Raw genomic sequence first — 21,245 nt, forward strand, 5'->3', positions numbered from 1 at the left:
TACACTCCCTGAGGCTTCAGGAGGGTCAGGAAAACACGGGCAGGCTTGTGTCATTGGAAAGATTTTTCCTACGTCATGCTCATGTAAGAGAAAGCTTATAGATGGAAAGTTTAAAAATTATTTCAGTAATCAGCTCAGTTAAGAGTGACAAGCAGGGTTCTAAAAACATGGAGCTATTTTATCTATGATCCATTTTCCAGTAAGTGACTACCAAGATAGCTGGAGCACAAGAATAGGTAATGGCTTTGTTTTCCTAAGATGTAGTCATTGCGATTATTTTTAGATGAAAGATTTGGAGCCAGAAGCACAACTCATAATTATGTTGCTATGATTCTACAACCAGTTGTTTTGTGGAATTAATTCAACCATAACAACTTTAAAAGTCACCACATTTTCCAAAAAAATGTGCAGATAAAAACGGAAAATAAAATATTCCATGACACGAAGTGCTGCCATGAGCTCACATCTTTCTGCTTTCGAAGCTTGCACGCCCTCTTCCCTAGGCCCTTTTCTAGTTTCCAGTTCTCACCCTCCTTGACCCATTATTGAAGCTCACTGACAGGTACTCCTGCAGGAAGCCCTCCTGAAGACCTCAGCCTGATGAACACCCCTTCTTCTGAACTCCTGCATTGATTGTGGATGGTCTACAACTTTCCTTAGAACTCCTTATTCTCTCCCTTGAATTTTTTTTAAAGATCTTTTCGACCTGGGCCTTTTTTTTTTTCCCTCTAAAGTCTTCCTTGAATATGTTACAATATTGCTTCCGTTTTCCATTTTTGGTTTTTTGGCCATGAGGTACCTGGGATCTTAGCTCCCTGACCAGGGATCGAACCAGTGCCCCCTGCATTGGAAGGCAAAGTCTTAACCACCATCAGGAAAGTCCCTCTCCCTTGAATTTTAGTTTATTTTCAAATGTATATCACTATTTCCAAAGCTAGGTTTGTATCCTGTAACAATTTAACATTACAAAAACAATATGTCAGAGATCAATAGTATCAAAAATTTGGAAGAGAGGAAAGAAAACTGCTCATAATCTCATTATCTTAACACTTATCATTTTATGGTGTTCTATACTTATCATTTTATGGTGTTTTTCCTAAACTTTTTTCTATACTTACTCTTTCACTAATTTAATTCCAGTGGCAATGTAATTTCACATTTTGAATTTTTGCAACTAATGTTACATCACCACCATTTTGTTAATTGCTATAAGCCTTCATAAATATTCCTTTAAAGCCTGTATAATATTGACTATTGTTATAATTTTAGATTGTTAATTATAGTCCACTATTATACTAGGCTTCCCTGGTGGCTCAGTGGTACAGAATCTGCCTGTCAATGTAGGGGATGCAGGCTCAATCTCTGGATCAGAAAGATCCCCTGGAGGAGGAAATGGCAACCCACTCCAGTATTCTTGCCTGGGAAATCCAGTGGTCAGAGAAGCCTGGCTTGCAACCATGGGGTTGCAAAAGGGTTAGGTGCGACTTAATGACTAAACAATTATGATACAGCAGTTGACATATTTATGTACGTAGATTTTTCAGTGTGTGCGCTTTTGTGTGTGTGTGCATGCATAGTTTGATATTTTTTTCTTGGGATAGTATTCCAAAAGGAAGATTACTGAACCAAAGAGTATGATTATTTTTATGGTTTTAGAAACATATTGCCAAATTGGTTTCTGAAAGAGGGCCCAATTTATATCAGCAGAAGCAAATGAGAATACCAGTTTCTCCAAATTTTTATGAGAATTAGTTCTGAATTACCTAGTCTTCATATAAACAAAAAAGGATGACACTGGTTCACTGTTTTAATTATTTACTATGACTTCAAATATACAGAAAAGTTAGGAGAAAAATATTAATTCAATGAATGCCCTGGTTTAACAAATCTTAATCATTTCCATATTTTTACTAGTTCTATAAAAATATATATATAGATGAAGTCTTTGCGTACCTCCTTCCCAATGCTATGCCAACGCTCTGCAGAAACAGCCAGAATTGGATGTTTATCATCCCTTTACATTTCCATTTCCGTATCTTTTAATTGTTAAATCTTTGATTAGTAATGAAGTTAAACTCTTTCCTATGAGATAGCTAATATGAAAGTACTCAGGTTCTAGAGTCAGGTAGATCTGGCCTTAAATTCCTAGTCTGGGTTTCTCGCTACCCATGTGTCCTTGGACCTCTCGATGTCTTGGTTTACTGATAGAAAATGGAGATAAAATCATTCCTACAATTCTCTAGTCATTAAGTCGTGTCAGACTCTTTTCGACTCCATATACTGTATGAAGCCCGCTAGGCTCCTCTGTCCCTGGGATTCTCCAGGCAACAATACTGGAGTCGGTTGCCATGCCCTTCTCCAGGGGATCTTCCTGACCCAGGGACCGAACACAGGTCTCCTGTATCTCCTGCATTGGCAGATGGGTTCTCTACCACTGTGTTACCTGGGAAGCTCCAATTCTCTATGTTGCTATGAAAATTAAACGCTATGATTCAGGTAAAATTCTTGGCACAGTGCTCAGCACTAAATACTACCTTTCATTATTATTCTAGTTTCTCTTTTGGATTGCTTGCTCCTTGTCCCTCATAAAGAGATTAGCTTACCTACAACTGTGAAACACTTTATCAAACATGATCCTATTTACTCCTCATGACAGCTTTATGAGATAGTATTGCAGTGATCCCTGCTGACAAATGAGGAAACTGAGCCTGAAAGGTCCGCATCCAGCAGGCAGCAGAGCTGTGTGTGTCTGAACGCACTTCTCTGGTACTAGCACCTTGCACTGTGCATTTCTAGGCTGCAGCCCCATCACTTCTGAAAGTTAACAAGCTGTTTCATGATACAATATGACTGGCCTGTGAGGTAGTTTTAGCACTGTTCTTTAACTCAATCATTATAGATAGATTCCAGTTTCTTTCCCCATTTATAAATATTTTCTTTTCCTTTAGTTTCTAAATATCCTATAGGAAATATTTCTTTTATAAAACTAGATATATTTTTAAGTGCAACAAAAATTGTTACCAGTTAGATAATATAATCATATTGTATTTACATTGTTAGAGATTTAAGATATCTATGTTTGGTATTACTTTTTTCTGATTTTTAAAATTTTATTTTAAAAATAAGACAAAGAATGTATACTATCATGTAAGAATTGAATCGCCAGTCTATGTCTGACGCAGGATACAGCATGCTTGGGGCTGGTGCATGGGGATGACCCAGAGAGATGTTATGGGGAGGGAGGTGGGAGGGGGGTTCATGTTTGGGAACGCATGTAAGAATTAAAGATTTTAAAATTTAAAAAATAAAAAACTAAAAAAAAAATAAAAAATAATAATAAAATAAAAATAAGACAAAGAGAAGATCTTAAGCAATTTCTGCACCCAATTTTCAGTCCATGAATGCATTAGCCCTAAGTATTCTAACTAAGGTAACCTGTAATGATCCTGAGTAAACATTCAGTTAGCTGGAGTAAGATTAAATTAAAATTTCATGATTTATAAAAATTTAATTTAAAAAGAAAAACAATGTCTTAATAAAATGCATTTATAAACTATATCTCATGAAACCTTGGTTTTCATTGTTTTTTTTCAAGGCACAGGAAAAAAGTGCCATGGGTATAGATTACAGTCTACTCTGGCATGCATTAATAGGATACATTCATAAATATCAGTTCTGTTTGTATAAATCTTGAACTATAAGAACACTTTTTACAGTGACATTTTATGGTAGTCATAGTTTTCTCAGGTCTCATATTTCACTCATTTTTTTCTTTGAACATTCTGATCTCTCACATCAAGTGACATTCTTATATTTAAGAAAACCAGAAGAGGGGTGGGCGTTAATGAGGCAGTCATAGGCAACATGACAAAGCCCCCAGGGCATGGTAGACGGAGGGACCCTTATTGGCAGCTTGAGCAGCAACAAACATCTCAAGACTCAGGAATAGTGTGTTATGGACACAAGATCGTACAAAGACTATTTACTGAACTAAATACTGAAGTATTTTTGAAACGACCAATATAGATTCCACCAACCTAAATCCCGTGTTTGTTTTGGTTTTATTCCAATATGAGAATAATCTGGTCCTTTTTTTCTCCCAGAAACCACAGGATTCAGGTAAGTGGCAGTATGGGTTACTGGGAGTCCATAAAAACCATCATTATGTACATGACCGGCTGCCCCTCACCTGGAAATCTGCCAATTCTCCCAGCGACTCCCTAGAGCAATACTCTGGGTCTGGCCTTCTGCCAGTTTGTGAAAAGGGATCAAGGCACGAGCTTCACTGTGGCTCTCTCTGCAGGTCTCCCTCAGCGGACCTTCTCCCGGAGCCGGCAGCCACCTCAGGAGAAAGCCATCTGGAAACTCTCCCAAAGTTTACCTGTTTAGCTGGCGAACGCCCGTACGAACCAAACATTCTAAGGAAATTCATCAGAACCCCTGGATGAAAGGGTAACAGGAAAGCGACAGTGTCTGGCACCTGCTTCTATATCAGGCAGGTACTTACAGGGCGATAACCACCTCTGCCCTCAACACATGGGGATGTACACACTCCTCTGCTAACTAAGACTCATTTCCTCTAAAAACTCTTAAGCCGTCTGTCCAAAGAGATGGTATGAGGATGAAAATTCCTTAAAAAAAAAAAAAATGATGTGGTAAAACCCAAACTCAAACCCAGAGCAAAAGTGGTGTTGGTCTCCTATGCTTCGGTCTTCTAGAAGCAGCTTCTGGCCGCAGGCTCCGCGGGCGGGTGAATTCAGGGGCCGTTTTAGGGCAAGCCGGGTGGGATTAGATGTTCCAGCGTGCACTGTGCTCCTAAGCCCGCTGTGATCTGAAACTGAGCTCCTGGGCCTGGGCCAGAACCAGACTGACGTGCCAGGGTGAGCAAAGGAGGCAGCAGCCTTCAGGCAACCGCCGTGCAGAATTCTCTGGATAATGCCTTTGGCTCTGTTCTCTCCAACACTGGTCAGATGCTCCCAGTCCATCTGCGACCTCCTTAGTGTCACTATAGGTGCGTCCTGCTGAAATTGTACATCTTTTTAAGATTCTGAAAATAAATCCTATCACTATCTTCTGGTGTCAGTTGAGAAGAGTTATCTTTCAGTGGTTTTCACAGTATAAATAACTTGCCCAATTCTACTAAGGCTCTGTAACTTCATTAGGAGGTTATTCTGTAATGAAAAAAAAAAGTACCTAATTATGTAAAGACATGGAATATCTCAATTAGGAAAATGCCATATAAATTTATGTATATCATATATATCTTTTATAATTTATTTTGTCATCATCCATAATATATGTATGAGGAGTGTGAATTTAATTTTAGATGCTCTGTTCATTGTTAATTCATCTCGGATTCTCCATGAGCACTTATGATAATGAATCTATTTGATGTTCGAGTGGCTCTTCTGTGCTTTCATTTGCAGTTTTGCAGTTCAGTAATTGGCAATTCCGGGTGCAGAAAACATTTTTTAAAAGGTCTCAATAAGTGTAATAAGTACAAATTGGTTATTCTAGGTTTTAGAAACTTTTATGTATTATTGAGTTGTAACAAAAGTCTATAAGAAGTTATTCCTTCTGAATTCAGTTTTAGGTAGTATGTTAAAATAGATTCCCCCTAAATAACACTATAAAATATTATATATGTTTAGAAATATCTTGTCTATGGTTCAAAGTAGAGTAAAAAGTAGACCAATTTAAATGAATTAATTTTAATGTATTAGTCTAGATATGTCCAAATATCAGGTGATCCCCATTTTTTTCAAGACATATTCAGAAATGTGTGCCAAGTTTGGGACAGCGTGATATGTTAAAAGAAAAGATTAAATATCAACACATTATTGATTAAAAAGATATGAAAAGATTAAATATCAACACATTATTGTTGCTTAACCATAACACAAAACATGTTGCTTTTTCCACTTTTACATTCAGCATATATTTATGATTACTAAAATGTAATCATTATTGTACTACATTTTACTGTTTTAAAATTATCTATTAAAAAAAAATACTGGCTCCAGAGTTTACGGATTGAATTTACATCAAGCTAGATGACTTCTCCAATCAGTATGCTGTTCATCAAAATAAAGTAAGAGTGATCCATAATATTAGGGACTTTGTAAGGACTGGAGCACAAAGTGACTCCATCTTTTCTGAGAGATAATTTGGGCTTAAAAACCCCCAAAGAGCCCTCACCTTATAGATATCTATGTATGTCTATAAAACAGAAAATTTAAAAGCTATAAGGCATTATAGTGAAGTAAGTCAAACTTTTATACCTAGTCCTACTTTTTCCTGCTCTACTTAGATAGTCAACAAATATTAATATTTACTAAATGAGTAAGTAATGAACATTTATGTACTATCTTCTTTTGGTTTTTAATATGTATTATTTTTATAATCAGAAAAAATAACAAAGAAATTAATTCCCCCATAAAACCAGAAATTATAGCTAAACTTTTCTTTTGTTTCCTGACTATAATACTTGTTAAAATTCCATTGACATTTTAGCCAAAGTGTCCATTCTTTAAATTAACCCAGATCACTCTAGAAGTTGTTTTAGTGATATTAGCTTTATTTACAGTTCCAGAGATTCCCTACATCCTCCCATTATGTAAGAAAAATAGGAAAACTCTTTGGAATGAAAACTTACCAAAGTTAATAGAGCTATTGAATTGAATACTACCTACCACCTAGAAGTAACAAAACTACCGTGGAAGCTGTCTTAATGTTTTTAAATTATTTGAGTAGTGAAGTTGTAACCTATGAACTACTCTTAATTAGTTACTTAAATCCTGTGCACCTCAGTGAACTCAATAAGCTGCCCAAGTCTGTAGTCTGCTTCTGGAAGCACTTTGGATAGTGGTAAACTTGTTTAATTGGGATAGCCACTGCCAGGACCAGCCAAGGCAGGACTATTGAGGACTTTGTCCAGTGAGTTTCATGTGTGCCCAAGTGGCATTCTGAGTGCACTCAAACCTGCTGCTCCTCTCAATCTTGTCTTCTCTGCATGTATCTGTTATCACTGGAGTCAGTTCACATTGCTCTGTGCTGCCTTCTGGTTATTCATTCTTGGTTGACAGCACTCAGAAATATTTTCATCAGGCTCCAAGAACCCCCATTTTACTACTTAAACAGATAATAGACAAAAACCCAACTCCATTATATCTTTATCTTCACAGGTTGTTTCAGTTGGGCTCTCTGGGAAGCAGATGCTAAAACGGAGTTAAGAATGCAAGGCGTTTATTGGAGATAACACCTGCAAAAGATAAAATAGGCAGGAAATAGGATTGGAAAGGAAAGACTCAGACCGCAGTGTATATCTGTTGGGGTTTCAGTCAATCCGGTGGGCAGCTAGAGGACAAAGGCTGATAATTGGAAGGGTTCTGCATCGGAAACACTGGCATGCCCCAGTATCTCTGCCACGCTTCGTCACTGGCCGGGGCTCTCCAGGAAAAGAGAGGCCTCCGCTCAAAAGCTGAGGCAGACTCCTCATGTGTTAACAGCTTGTGGACTGACCATCCGTGTGGATGAACATCAAGGTCTTTCATGAAGGGAAATCAGAGGGAAGCAACTCTAGTACTGCTTCATCAGTTGAACTTCTCTATTGGCTCACCTCTGTAATCTTAAATTCTACATGCTGCCTGTTCGCTGTAACACCCTATCTTTCCACTGTTCATCCCCTTATGCCCATTATATCTGCTCTTTGCTTTTGTGTGAAATTTTCACTCCCTTACTCCCTCCACCTTCTCTAAACATTTCACCCTCTCTTGACATCACTGCTTTCTCCAGGTAGGCTAGACCCTGCTCCTCATCACTTCATCCATTCTCCAGCCAATATCCTTAAATTCTCTGCCCCTTTTCCCTTAGTGCCCACAATGCAAAACCATGTTTATCCATCTGCCTTCTTTATTCTTATACTTAAGCTGATGGCCACAGCTAAAGAAAATCATATAATAGTATAGATTAATGTCACGTAGTTTCCAGTCTTGGCTGAACCCTAAACACTGTACAGAAATCCTATAATTAGATTCTTCCTTCTCATATGGCACCTAAAGGAAAAATCTTATAATTTTTGTTTTGCAACATGTTAACAAACATGATGGGGCAAAGTTCCTTAGGGTAGATCTGAATTCTACCTTTACTGTTTGTGTGAACTTGTTTAACTTCTCCAGGTCTTTTCCCCTCCATCTTTAAAACGGAGCTATTATTAGCTGCTGATAATATTGTTTTCAGGATTACATAAAATATTTAAACAGTTTAGTGAAAATTCTCAAATCATTGAGTACACAGACCCTAAGGTTTTCCCCCCACTAACTGACCAACTGTACTCTACTGGAAACCCCTCTTTCCACTAAGTACATCCCAATCCAATTTCATAACATTTGGACATTTTAAGTTGTTAAACCAGCCCTCTTCTCCACTGGTGTAGCTTAGGAAACTGTGTGTGCCTTTAGTGAAGGCATGATCAGCTTTCTTGAACTCCACAATTTCCTCCTTCCACTTAACATTTAGTGTCTGAAAAGGAAGACAGAGAAGAATTTGTTTCTTCATACACTGTCAAGGTTGCTATCCCGCTTTCATTGTAAATGACCTTGAATCTTTTCTATAGGCTCAGTATGACCAGGTAGTGACTGTAATAATTTCCACTGACAAAGAGACCAGTTATAAGCAGTTCAAGTAAACATTGATGGTCCCTGGAAGACTAAACTTTATATTTTGGCATAATTTAATCCTTTCCAGTCTCACTTCCCACCCAAAGGACCACTCCATTATTCAAATGATCCGTATCTTACGTACTTTCTCATTAGCCATTGCAACCCAACCCTGGAGCCAAAGGTATAGGTAAGATTAATTTTCTGTTGTTGTTCAGTTGCTCAGTCGTGTCTGACTCTTTGTGACCCAGTGGATTCCAGTATGCCAAGCTTCCCTGTCCCATCATCTCTTGGAGCTTGCTCAAACTGGTGTCCATTGAGATGGTGATGCCATCCAATAATGTTGTCCTCGGTCATCCCCTTCTCCTCCTGTTTTCAATCTTTCCCAGCATCAAGGTCTTTTCTAACGAGTCAGCTCTTCACATCAGGTGGTAAAAGCATTGGAGCTTTAGCATCAGTTCTGCCAATGAATATTCAGGATTGATTTCCTTTAGGACTGACTGGTTTGATCTCTTTGCAGTCTGAGGGACTCTCAAGAGTCTTCTCCATTTTTCTGTATCTCTAAGGAATTAAGGTCTTGAGATGAGGTGTACTCACTCTCTTGGCCTGGTTACACCACCCAGCCACCTCTCCCTAATTTTTCTTTTGCTATTTTGGTAGTATTGGGCAGAGACAGGAAACCCAGTAGCTGAGTAAACATCCACATGGGAAGTTCAGGGAATCAGAGCCTAGAATGAAGTCTTCTATGAACTTGGACCCAAAGAATTTGGTAAATGTTTTGCAGAAGTGCATCATTTCACCATAACCTGAAATAATTAGTAACCCCAAAGGGTCAGGAAAAGCTATCAATCAGTACTTTATAGTATTCTGATATATCATTCTGATACAAAGTATTATCTATAACTAACATCATTGTACCCATCAATGCTATTTTTTTCTTGGTGAGGTATATCAGGACTCCATTTCTAGATTGAATACCTGTGTCACTAATATGCGGTGCATACATGCATTGTTCTAAGCACACTACAAGTGTTAACTCATTTAATATGCACAAATGTCCTATTCAGTTCAGTTCAGTTCAGTCGCTCAGTTGTGTCTGACTCTTTGTGACCCCATGAATCGCAGCACACTAGGCCTCCCTGTCCGTCACCACCTCCCGGAGTTTACCCAAACTCATCTCCATTGAGTCGGTGATGCCATCCAGCCATCTCATCCTCTGTCGTCCCCTTCTCCTCATGCCCCCAATCCCTCCCAGCATCAGGGTCTTTTCCAATACGTTAACTCTTCGCATGAGGTGGCCAAAGTATTGGAGTTTCAGCTTCAGCATCAGTCCTTCTAAAGAACACCCAGGACTGATCTTCTTTAGGATGGACTGGTTGGATCTCCTTGCAGTCCAAGGGACTCGCAAGAGTCTTCTCCAACACCACAATTCAAAAGCATCAATTCTTCAGTGCTCAGCCTTCTTCACAGTCCAACTCTCACATCCATACATGACCACAGGAAAAACCATAGCCTTGACTAGACAGACTTTATTGGCAAAGTAATGTATCTGCTTTTCAATATGTTATCTAGGTTGGTCATAACTTTCCTTCCAAGGAGTAAGCGTCTTTTAATTTCATGGCTGCAATCACCATCTGCAGTGATTTTGGAGCCCCAAAAAATAAAGTCAGCCACTGTATCCACTGTTTCCCCATCTATTTGCCATGGAGTGATGGGACCAGATGCCATCATCTTAGTTTTCTGAATGTTGAACTTTAAGCCAACTTTTTCACTCTGCTCTTTCACTTTCATCAAGAGGCTTTTTAGCTCCTCTTCACTTTGTGCCATAAGGGTGGTGTCATCTGCATATCTGAGGTTATTGATATTTTCCCAGCAATCTTGATTCCAGCTTACGCTTCTCCAGCCCAGCGTTTCTCATGATATACTCTGCATAGAAGTTAAATAAGCAGGGTGACAATATACAGCCTTGACGTACTCCTTTTCCTATTTGGAAACAGTCTGTTGTTCCATGTCCAGTTCTAACTGTTGCTTCCTGACCTGCATACAGACTTCTCAAGAGGCAAGTCAGGTGGTTTGGTATTCCCATCTCTTTCAGAATTTTCCAGTTTATTGTGATCCACACAGTCAAAGGCTTTGGCATAGTCAATAAAGCAGAAATAGATGTTTTTCTGGAACTCTCTTGCTTTTTCCATGATCCAGCAGATGTTGGCAATTTGATCTCTGGTTCCTCTGCCTTTTCTAAAACCAGCTTGAGCATCTGGAAGTTCAGGGTTCACATATTGCTGAAGCCTGGCTTGGAGAATTTTGAGCATTACTTTACTAGCATGTTAGATGAGTGCAATTGTGCGGTAGTTTGAGCATTCTTTGGCATTGCCTTTCTTTGGGATTGGGATGAAAACTGACCTTTTCCAGTCCTGTGGCCACTGCTGAGTTTTCCAAATTTGCTGGCATATTGAGTGCAGCACTTTTACAGCATCATCTTTCAGGATTTGAAATAGCTCAACTGGAATTCCATCACCTCCACTAGCTTTGTTTGTAGTGATGCTTTCTAAGGCCTACTTGACTTCACATTCCAGTATGTCTTGCTCTAGGTGAATGATCACACCATCATGATTATCTGAGTCGTGAAGATCTTTTTTGTACAGTTCTTCTGTGTATTCTTGCCACCTCTTCTTAATATCTTCTGCTTCTGTTAGGTCCATAACATTTCTGTCCTTTATTGAGCCAATCTTTGCATGAAATATTCCCTTGGTATCTCTAATTTTCTTGAAGAGATTTCTAGTCTTTCCTATTCTGTTGTTTTCCTCTATTTCTTTGCATTGATTACTGAAGAAGGCTTTCTTATCTCTCCTTGCTATTCTTTGGAACTCTGCATTCAAATGCTTATATCTTTCCTTTTCTCCTTTGCTTTTCGCTTCTCTTCTTTTCACAGCTATGTCCTATTAGGTAGTTACTACTGTCATCCACAAATTAAAGATAAGGAAACTGATCCACAGACAGGTTAATTAACCTATATCTCTTGAATTCACTTTTGTATTGTTGTTGTTGAGTCCTAAGTCATGTCTCACTTTGTGACCCCATGGACTGCAGATGCCAGACTCCTCTGTTCTCCGCTATCTCCTGGAGTTTGCTCAAACTCATGTCCGTTGAGGTGGTGACGATATGTAATCATTTCATCCTCTGTCATCCCCTTCTCTTCTTGCCTTCTATCTTTCCCAGGATCAGGGTCTTTTCCAATGAGTCAGGTCTTTGCATTAGGTGGCCAAAGTATTGAAGTTTCAACTTGAACATCAGTCCTTTGTATAGTCAAATGTATCTGATAGGAATCTGATTGCAATTTTCAAACCCATCATCAAGTGAAAAAGTTTCTGAGTTTTCTTTTTTTCATTATTTTAAATTATTTTGTGAGATTACAACAACTCATAATAAATCTAGTAACTTGTTATTTTTTGTGATCTGGAAGAAGTTATATATCATAGTCCTTGTCACACCTTTGATACACCAGAAGTATCTGTTCCTTGGAATTTTTCAGACTTCATCCACAAAGTTCCTATCAAGTGGCCACTGTTCTTTAGGAACTCTTTCAACTGTTATTGGTTGGTTTAATTTTTCTACCTTTTGTTGGTTTTGATATTTTATTTTTTTTGTAAACATTACACTCTCTTAAGGTTGCCTATATTATGTACCATATGTTTTCCTAATTTTAAAATATCACATATCCATTGTTACATCACTTCTTTGTTCACTGATTGTTGTTTGCTCAATAAGATAAATTTATATAAGAAAAATACATGTAAGATAGTTTAAACTTAATGAGTTTAGAGATTCATACCTAAAGAATTTAAGATTTATGAATGCAACATATATTTTTATTTTCAAATAATGTCTTTTTTGCAATATTTCAAATGAGGAATTTAATACAGATCTGACAGTAAATTTTCAGTACTATTTTCCTTTTTAAAGTTCTCTTTCAAAACATTAAATATGGAAATTTCACTTAAGCCACTGTATATATACACATATATACAGACAAGCATATACAGTCACTATTTTCATTACTTATATTATCTCTACTAAGAAAAATTACTAAAATATTGAAGCTCAATAATAAATATCTTGGGCTTCCCAGGTGACTCAGTAGTAAAGAATCCACCTTCCAGTGCAGGAGATGCTGGAGACGTGGATTCACTCCCTGAGTCGGGAAGATCCTCTGAAGGAGGAAATGGCAACCCACTGAAGTATTCTTGCTGGGATTATCCCATGGACAGAGGAGCCTGGAGGGCTACAGTCCATTAGGTTGCAAAGAGCAGGACACGACTGAGCAAGCAAGCGAATAATGTCAGAATGTGTATTAATAGGATTCTCCTTATGGTCTTTACTTACTATCCCAATGAAACAAAAACATGCTGGTTTATAACATTGACCTCAGAAATGGTTAGGTAATCCTCAGTCTCTCAATCTTGTGCTATGATTAATTTTAATCATTCTGAGAACCATGGATACTGGGTGTATCATAGATAAGGCTGGAAATCTCAATTCAGTATATGGTTGACCCTTGAAAACCCAGGTATGAACTGTGTGGTATAGCTTATATGTAGATTTTTTTTCAATAGTAAATATTGGAGTACTACAGAATCCTTGGTTGGTTGAATACTTGGATGCCCAAACGTGGATACTGAGGAGTTGGGGATGAGGATTCAGGGCAACTGTATTTTCTACTTGGAAATGCCTACTGTGCAGAGGGTAGGTGCCCCCTAACCCTTGTGTTGCTTAAGGATCAACTGTATATTCATAATGTGTATGATTTTTTAAAAATGATGGTTACAGTTTACTTCATATACATACTATTTTTAGTGTTTCAATTATTTTAATTGCATTAGCTGTCTATCCTCTCAAGTTTAATTAGCAGGAATACAAAAAATTTATCCTTGGTGGTGCCAACTGTCAAAATAGCAACATGTTTTTCTATTTTCTATTTCTATTTAGTACAGAGCATATTTTACATAGTCTCAGCTTCACACTTTTTTTTAGTGTATGTAGTGGCATGCCTTTCAATTTGATAAAAACATAGAACTGAGTAAATTATTTTTTAAAAACACTGCTTAGAATTGAGTGGAAGTTGGAAGAGTTTTAGAATAACAGTGAGTATGTATTAACTCACAAAGGACTGAGATATATTTGTAATAGTTCATACATGTCTTAGATCTGTATATAAAAAGTTTGGTATTTAATAAATGCTATACCTAGTATGAGAACATAGTAACTATAAATCATGAAAAAAAGGAATACTTTCATATAATTCTATAGCTTCTGATAATTCATGTTAGAAGTTACTTTTTTAGGTTTCTTTTTGAACCTATACTATTCAAGTGTCATATTACATGGGTTAATGCACATTTAAATCACAGAAAGGAAACAACTGCATTCTTTTTTTCACATTTCAATCACTTTCTAGCCTTAGAAACAGTTGACCCTTGATCAGTTGTTCAGGATTTGGAGAAATAAGTGGAACTCTACCTGTGGGAGACTAAATGTAAAACTGTAATCAGATAAATTACAAAACACCTAGATGTAGTTTAACCTCTAGAAGTTTTAGAAAAAGCAAGAGAATTCCAGAAAAGCATCTACTTTGTTTTATTGACTATGATAAAGCCTTTGGGTGCTGCTGCTGCTAAGTCACTTCAGTCGTGTCCAACTCTGTGAGACTCCATAGATGGCAGCCCACCAGGCTCCCCTGTCCCTGAGATTTTCCAGGCAAGAACACTGGAGTGGGTTGCCATTTCCTTCTCCAATGCATGAAAGTTAAAAGTGACAGTGAAGTCGCTCAGTCGTGTCCAACTCTTAGCGACCCTATGGACTGCAGCCTACCAGGCTCCTCCATCCATGGGATTTTCCAGGCAAGAGCACTGGAGTGGGTTGCCATTGCCTTCTCCTAAAGCCTTTGTGTAGGTCACAACAAACTGTGGAAAATTCTTAAAGAGATGGGAATACCAGATCACCTTATCTGGCTCCTGAGAAATCTGTATGCACGTCAAGAAGCAACATTTAGAGCTGGACATGGAACAACAGACTGGTTTCAAATTGGAAAAGAAGTACATCAAGGCTGTATATTGTCACCTTGCTTATTTAACTTATATGTAGAGTACATCATGTGAAATGCCAGGCTGGATGTAGCCCAAGCTGGAATCAAGAATGCAGGGATCAATAACCTCAAATATGCAGATGACACCACCCTCATGGCAGAAAGTGAAGAGGAACTAAAGAACCTTTTGGTGAAAGTGAAAGAGGAGAGTGAAAAAGTTAGATTAAAACTCAACATTCAAAAAACGAAGACTATGTCATCTGATCCCACCACTTCATAGAGGGGGAAATAATGGAAACAGTGAGACTCTATTTTCTTGGGCTCCAAAATCACTGCAGATGGTGACTGCAGCCATGAAATTACAAGATGTTTGCTCCTTCGAAGACAAGCTATGACCAACGTAGATAGCATATTAAAAAGCAGAGACATTACTGACAAGGATCTGTCTAGTCAAAGCTATGGTTTTTCCAGTAGTCATGTATGGTTGTGAGAGTTGGACTATAAGAAATGTGAGCATTGAAGAACTGGTGGTTTTGAACTGTGGTGTTGGAGAAGACTCTTGAGAGTCCCTTGAGCTGCAAGGAGATCAAACCAGTCAATCCTAAAGGAAATCAGTCCTGAGTATTCATTGGAAGGACTGATGCTGAAGCTGAAGCTCCAAGACTTTGGCCACCTGATGCAAAGAGCTGACTCATTAGAAAAGACCCTGATGTTGGGAAAGATTGAGGGTAGGAGAAGAAGGGGATGACAGAGGATGAGATGGTTGGATGGCATCACCGACTCGATGGACACCAGTTTGAGCAAGCTCTGGAAGATGGTGAAAGACAGGGAGGCCTGGCATGCTGCATTCCGTGCAATCACAAAGAGGTGGATAGGACTGAGAGACTGAACTAACTGAACTGGATACAAACATGAGGCCTTTGTTAGCAAACATCCAAAACAGGAAAAAGCATCACTGTAGTCAAAGCTTGTTAAGGGTTAGCAACCTGCTTTCCGGTTTACCGGATTCATCAGCCAGGTCCAGAGCTCACTTCCTTCTACAGTGCTCAACCAGTATTTATTAAATGCACTATTTTAAGGGTTATAAATATTGCCAGTGAAAAGGAAGATTTAAAGAGGATGCTGCACCTTTTTGTCCTTCCTCAGGATACCTGTTCTTGCACTCTGGGTTCAGGTGAAGGGTGGAATCTGACCAGGCAGAGGAGGAACGTGAAGGTGTAGTTGCCCTCCTATTACATACTTTGGTGTCATTTTGACTCCTGATTGCTTATCTGAAACACTGAGCTACTAGATTAAAATTGACAGCCCCTCTCTGAACCCCCTGGTACTTATTTACCTCGGGTCTTTTTTCCGGCTTTTTTCTGCACTCGTCTCCGTGTTGTAGATATTTTGGTACCCTCTCTCCGCCTCGGTTGTAAATTGAGGAAAATGACCTCTTTACTATCCTCCACAATGATCAATAAACGATGCTTATAAAATGCATGATGACAACTTTAATTTCAACCCCAAATGAGACGAAGTCCCTCAACCCTCTTTTATCACAAGCAGTCTTGATGTGAAGGCAGGTCTTCCATGCCTTTTTCTGAAAGGTGCCCCGGAGGGCCTGACGGATTAACCAACGGAGCGGGGAACCTCAAGACAAGTCCCTGACCCAAGTTTCGCCCTTTCCTCACCGCACTGAGCGCTGGGACGGGAAAAGAGGGATACCGCAGGTACGTGGGACTGACTATTCGCAAGCTGCGGAGCAAAGGGCCTTGATGGTACCCACCTGGAACAGCCCGCAGGCCCCGCCCCGCGCCGCGCACGCCTTCTGCAAGCGCACTAAGCCCCGCCCCCTCCAGGCCCCGCCCCTGCCCGGCTCCGGCTCCGGCTCGGGCTCCGGGAGCGGAGGGGGTGGAGAGAAGCCGCAGCTGCAACTTCGTCGGGAACCTCGCAGCCTGGGCTCGGCCGGGGACCGAGCCGCCGTCACCGCGGAGCCGCCGCTTCCCTGGCCCGGGCCTCAGCACAGCTGGGCTGACCATGGCAGCCGCCGCCGCCGCAGCGAATCCGGCCCCTGCGCCCCCTTCCCGTCGCTGAGCGGCCGTTGCTCAGCCCACCCGCTCGCCCCGCCTCGCGGGTGCCGCCGCAGCTGAGGCTCCGCACAAGTTTCCGCCGCCGAAGAAGCAGAAGGCAAAGGCAGCGGAGGACGGACGTGGGGAATCGGGCGCCCCCGGCCCACTCAGCACTCCCGCCCGCGATGTGGGGGCGCTTCCTGGCCCCGGAGGCCGGCGGCCGGGACAGCCCCGGCGAAGCCCGCAGCTTGCCCGCGGGTAAGTAACGGGACAGGCCGCCGGTCGGGGTGGGGGTCGCGGCCGACCGCGGCGCCCTGGGGACCCCGCCGCCGCCGCCGCCGCCGCTCCCCTCCCTCCTCCGGCCTGGCTTCCCCCTAGCCGCGCGCCCGCCCTCCCGCCAGCCCGGTTTCCTCCCGGCTGCCGACACCCAGCCAGCCGGGCGGGCTGACATCTGGCTGCCCGCCTCCCCGGCCGGATCCGTCCTGCATCGCGGCGCGCCGGCCCGGCGTGGCTCCGTGTCCCGGCCGCGGCTCCGTGTCCCGGCCGCTCCTCGTCGGGCCTCAGCCCCGGCGCCCCAACTTACAGCTCACTTGGGCCTCCTCGGATTGGGCTTTGTTGTGCGTCCCCCTCCCTTTTTTCTCGGGTGGGGTGTGGGGACGTGGGTAACGGGGCTCCCGGAGATGCGGGCGGGAAGGTCGCTGCGACCGTGCTGCAGCGGCGGCGGCGCGGCGCGCTCCAGGGGCGCCGGGATCTGCTGCAGCCGCGCCCGCAGACCCTACTGGAAGGCGCGTTTGAGGGTGGGAGGAGGCTGCTGGAGATGTCTGGACTGCCGGTGCCCGCCCAGGGGTCCATCTCCTCACTGAAACCTGGTCACCGCCCAGCAATTCTCTCTGGAGGACACGTCCAGCCAAAGCCAATCGATCTTTGAGCAAGAGGGGGTGTTAATTCGTTTGCCTGTGCCTGGCCTTTTCGGGGAAAATTTGGGGTTTGCCGCGTTGGGTGTGTGAAGGGAACTGTTTTGTAATGCAGAACCGTTTCATGCCTGCATCACTTGAAAGTTGTGTAGGAGCCACCAAATTAGAATAAATCGTCCCCTGATTAGGAATGTAAACCATAAGACTTGGTTATCTGACATTGACAAGTTACATGACGTTGGCTGTTTTTTTTTTTTTTTTCAGGCGCTTTAATTTAATCTTAATTGTATTTTGAACCACCCACCTCCCCTCCCTGTGCCCTAGAAGCTGCAAGTTATATGGATCATTTATCCAGAAAAAGCCGCCATATGTACGTTCACAAAAATTGTGCTGCAGCTGCAGGTGCTTCTAGGACTCCCCTGTTAGGGAACCTTGTTACACAAAATGTTTGAGCTCTACTTGTGTAGATGTCATTTTAGTATACACTTTCAAGGCGATTTGCAAACAAAACAAAAAAAATATTTGGAAGTGGTTTTCTGTTGGTAGTATTTTTGCTGTTTAAAAAATATCAGACACAAACTCAGATTTCTATTAAAATTTCAAATAATGCAGTTCTGTGATACTTTAGAAATTAGTGACTTTTTTTTTTTAGACCGTTTTCTCAGGTTTATTTTCTCAGGGTGTAATTGACATTTAGAAATGGTAATGTACTTAATATGTGCAAGTTGGTTTTGATATGAGCATGTGTATATACACATTGTGAAATGATCTCCACAGCCAACTAGTTGACCTAACTAACCATCACCTCATAGTTACAGTTTTTGTGTGTCATGTGTTTGGTGAGAAAACTTTAAGATTTACCCTCTTAACACATTTCAAGCATATAATAATACACTTTTAACTGTAGTGGCATAATGTACCATTAGATCTAGACATAGATAAACTTTCAAATTCAGTGTTAGATTTGAAATTGTTCTCTTAAATTTGGTCCTGCAATGCTTTTAGAAATAAGAGAATTTAATGTAGGCATGAGTTTAGTAAAAAAAAAAAGTAGGAAGTTATTTTCTCTATCATGTATACCATTTGTCCTAAGAGGAGGAGACAGGAGTTGAGAGGTTTCTGATACTCATTGGGTATTTACAGATTCTGCAATCACAGTAACTTCAGTCAGTGAGAAGGCACTTCATTATCCCCAGAGGCTGGAGGGAGTGGTTTCAATTTATCTGTACATGTCAGAAGCCATCTGTAATGTCTTTGCAAACTAACCTCTTAAAGTTTATTTTTATTTGTTATAACAACATGTTTGAAGACATAATATCATCCAAGCATTGTATCCGTTTATTCCATTGTTTTTTATGGAGAAGAAAATATCATAGTGCTTAGAAATTGTTAATTAACTGAAGAAAGGACTTGGAGGTTATATTGCAGCCTCTAAACCTTTGCTGTGGCAAAGAATATAGTGGAAGAAGATACTTTATAAATACTATCCAAATTTAGTAAATTCAGACAGTATATCTTTACAACACATTTATTTCATCTAACCTTTGACAATAATAAATCTTTGTTAAGTCAGGACAGGTCTTTCCAATACAATTTTTCTTCAGCTGTATGCTAAGAATAGATTACTTTTACAGAATAGTAATGTAATTATTTGTGTTTATTCTCTTCTTAAGTAAAGCAAACCTTTAAAATTATTTTTGTAGCTTAATTTGTACCTCATTTGTAAAACCTAAGTGTGGTTTCTTTAGCAAATGAACAGGTGGTGAAGGTCAAAATAATGACCTCTGAGTTGGTTCATGTAGGCATTTTTTTTTCTTAGAATTTAAAGAAAATTTGTATATTTGAAACACTGCCCAATATTACCTTTTGACTACCTTCAGTGATTTTAGAGCCCTTCTGAAAGCAGAAGGAACCAGTCTTCTGATTGAATTTATTAGCAATCATTTTGGTTTTAAGGGCCAGTGTTAGGACAGGGATACATAAATAATTTCTAGTATTTAAATGAGTTTGTCTCAATATGTGGGTTAATCCTAGATGTCCAAAAACTAGTTCGTTTATACAGTTATGATTCTAGACCAATCTGCCTGCTAGTGCAAGAGACACAGGTTCAATTCCTGGGTCCAGAAGATCCCCTGGAGAAAGAAATGGCAACCCACTCTAGTATTATTGCCTCGGAAATCCCATGGGTAGAGGAGCCTGATGGCTACAGTCCGTGGATTTGCAAAGAGCTGGACACAGCAACTAAACAACAGACAACTAGACTAAAGAGAAAACCAAAGATAATATAGAACCAGTTCTAAAAAATTGGAGGAAACTTTTTTTTTAAGGTAATGGCAATTAAAACAAGTAGGAATAATTAGTGGGTATGGAAAGTACTAAACTTTGAACCTTTGCTGTAGGATTTAATTTTGCTTGGCTTTATCCACAGTTTTTCAGCTTTACAAAGATAACTGTTATAAATAAAGATAAAATGAGTATTTTCTTACATTCCCATGCAAAGATCAAGCAAAAGTGCCCCTCCCCCTTTTTTTGATTGGCAAGTGTGGTTAGAAAGCTAATTTTATTTTATTTTCCTTTGCCTGCTTTTACTTTATTTTTTTTTCAAACTTTCAACGTTTTTGTTTTGTATTAGGATATAGCCGATTAACAATGTTGTGATAGTTTCAGGTAAACAGCAAAGGGATTCAGCCATACATATACATGTATCCATTCTTCCCTAGACCCCCCCTCCCATCCAGACTGTCACATAACACTGAGTAGAGTTCCATTAGCATACAATAGGTCCTTTAGGGTTATCCATTTTGAATACATAGAAAACTTAATTTTAAGTAGAACATGTGTTACGTTTTTTATGATTTGGTTGAGTCTATTTGAGAATACTCCATTATTCAGAATGTATAATAGTTTCAAAGTTGGGTAAAAGCTGGATGTATTTTCCTTAGGTTTTAAGCATCTAGTATGATATGGTGATATTTTGAGTACTTGCACTTAGTTATATTGAATTTGTTGCTTTTTATAAATCATACTTTCAAAATATTAATATATTTAATCCTTAAAACATTTGGAGGTAGGATATGACAGTTTTAAAGTCTGCTAAAATTAAAACGTTATAGAAAATACTTACACGATAAGTGCCTCAAGCCTTAGTGCCTTACTGCCTTTCCCTAGTTGATGCCTGGCTATAAGGTATTTATTTAGTGATGTCATAATGATGGTGGTAATAACTGGTATGATTATGTCAAATACTAAGTCTTTCTGTGGTTTTGAATTAAATGAACCCAAAAGTACAATGATACCAATGAAACATAACTCTTCTGCCTAAACTCAGTTGAGCATGTTCTTTTATAATAGGCTTTCAGGGATGAGTGGTTAATCTCAGCTTTAGTAATGACTTTTGTGAAATGAACCTGATTATTACTGATAGCTTCTTGGCTTGATGAAGGTGGTAAACTAATCTGAGGCCAGGCAATAAATGGTGAGTTGACAGCCTCTGTTGTGAATGTTTCTGTATGTTGAGAACAGAAGGTATTTTACAGTCTCG

At 40.0% G+C, this 21,245-nt stretch overlaps 1 protein-coding gene and 1 long non-coding RNA gene across 2 annotated transcripts in view; one reads left to right on the forward strand and one right to left on the reverse strand.

Moving 5' to 3' along the window:
* The window catches only part of LOC106502469, a 78,163-nt gene extending 60,233 nt beyond the window's left edge, over nt 1–17,930 (reverse strand). The window contains exon 1 of the long non-coding RNA XR_001918523.1: nt 17,374–17,930. This is a non-coding gene — a long non-coding RNA (uncharacterized LOC106502469). The remainder of the gene's footprint in view (nt 1–17,373) is intronic.
* CEP85L (centrosomal protein 85 like) overlaps nt 16,614–21,245 on the forward strand; it is a 147,050-nt gene continuing 142,418 nt past the window's right edge. Inside the window, exon 1 of the mRNA XM_018053019.1 lies at nt 16,614–17,048. Within this exon, the coding sequence (XP_017908508.1) occupies nt 16,976–17,048 (73 nt within the window). The 5' untranslated portion in view covers nt 16,614–16,975. The remainder of the gene's footprint in view (nt 17,049–21,245) is intronic.

The sequence above is a fragment of the Capra hircus genome, chromosome 9 (assembly GCF_001704415.2).
Source record: "Capra hircus breed San Clemente chromosome 9, ASM170441v1, whole genome shotgun sequence".
Classification (NCBI taxonomy): Eukaryota; Metazoa; Chordata; class Mammalia; order Artiodactyla; family Bovidae; genus Capra; species Capra hircus.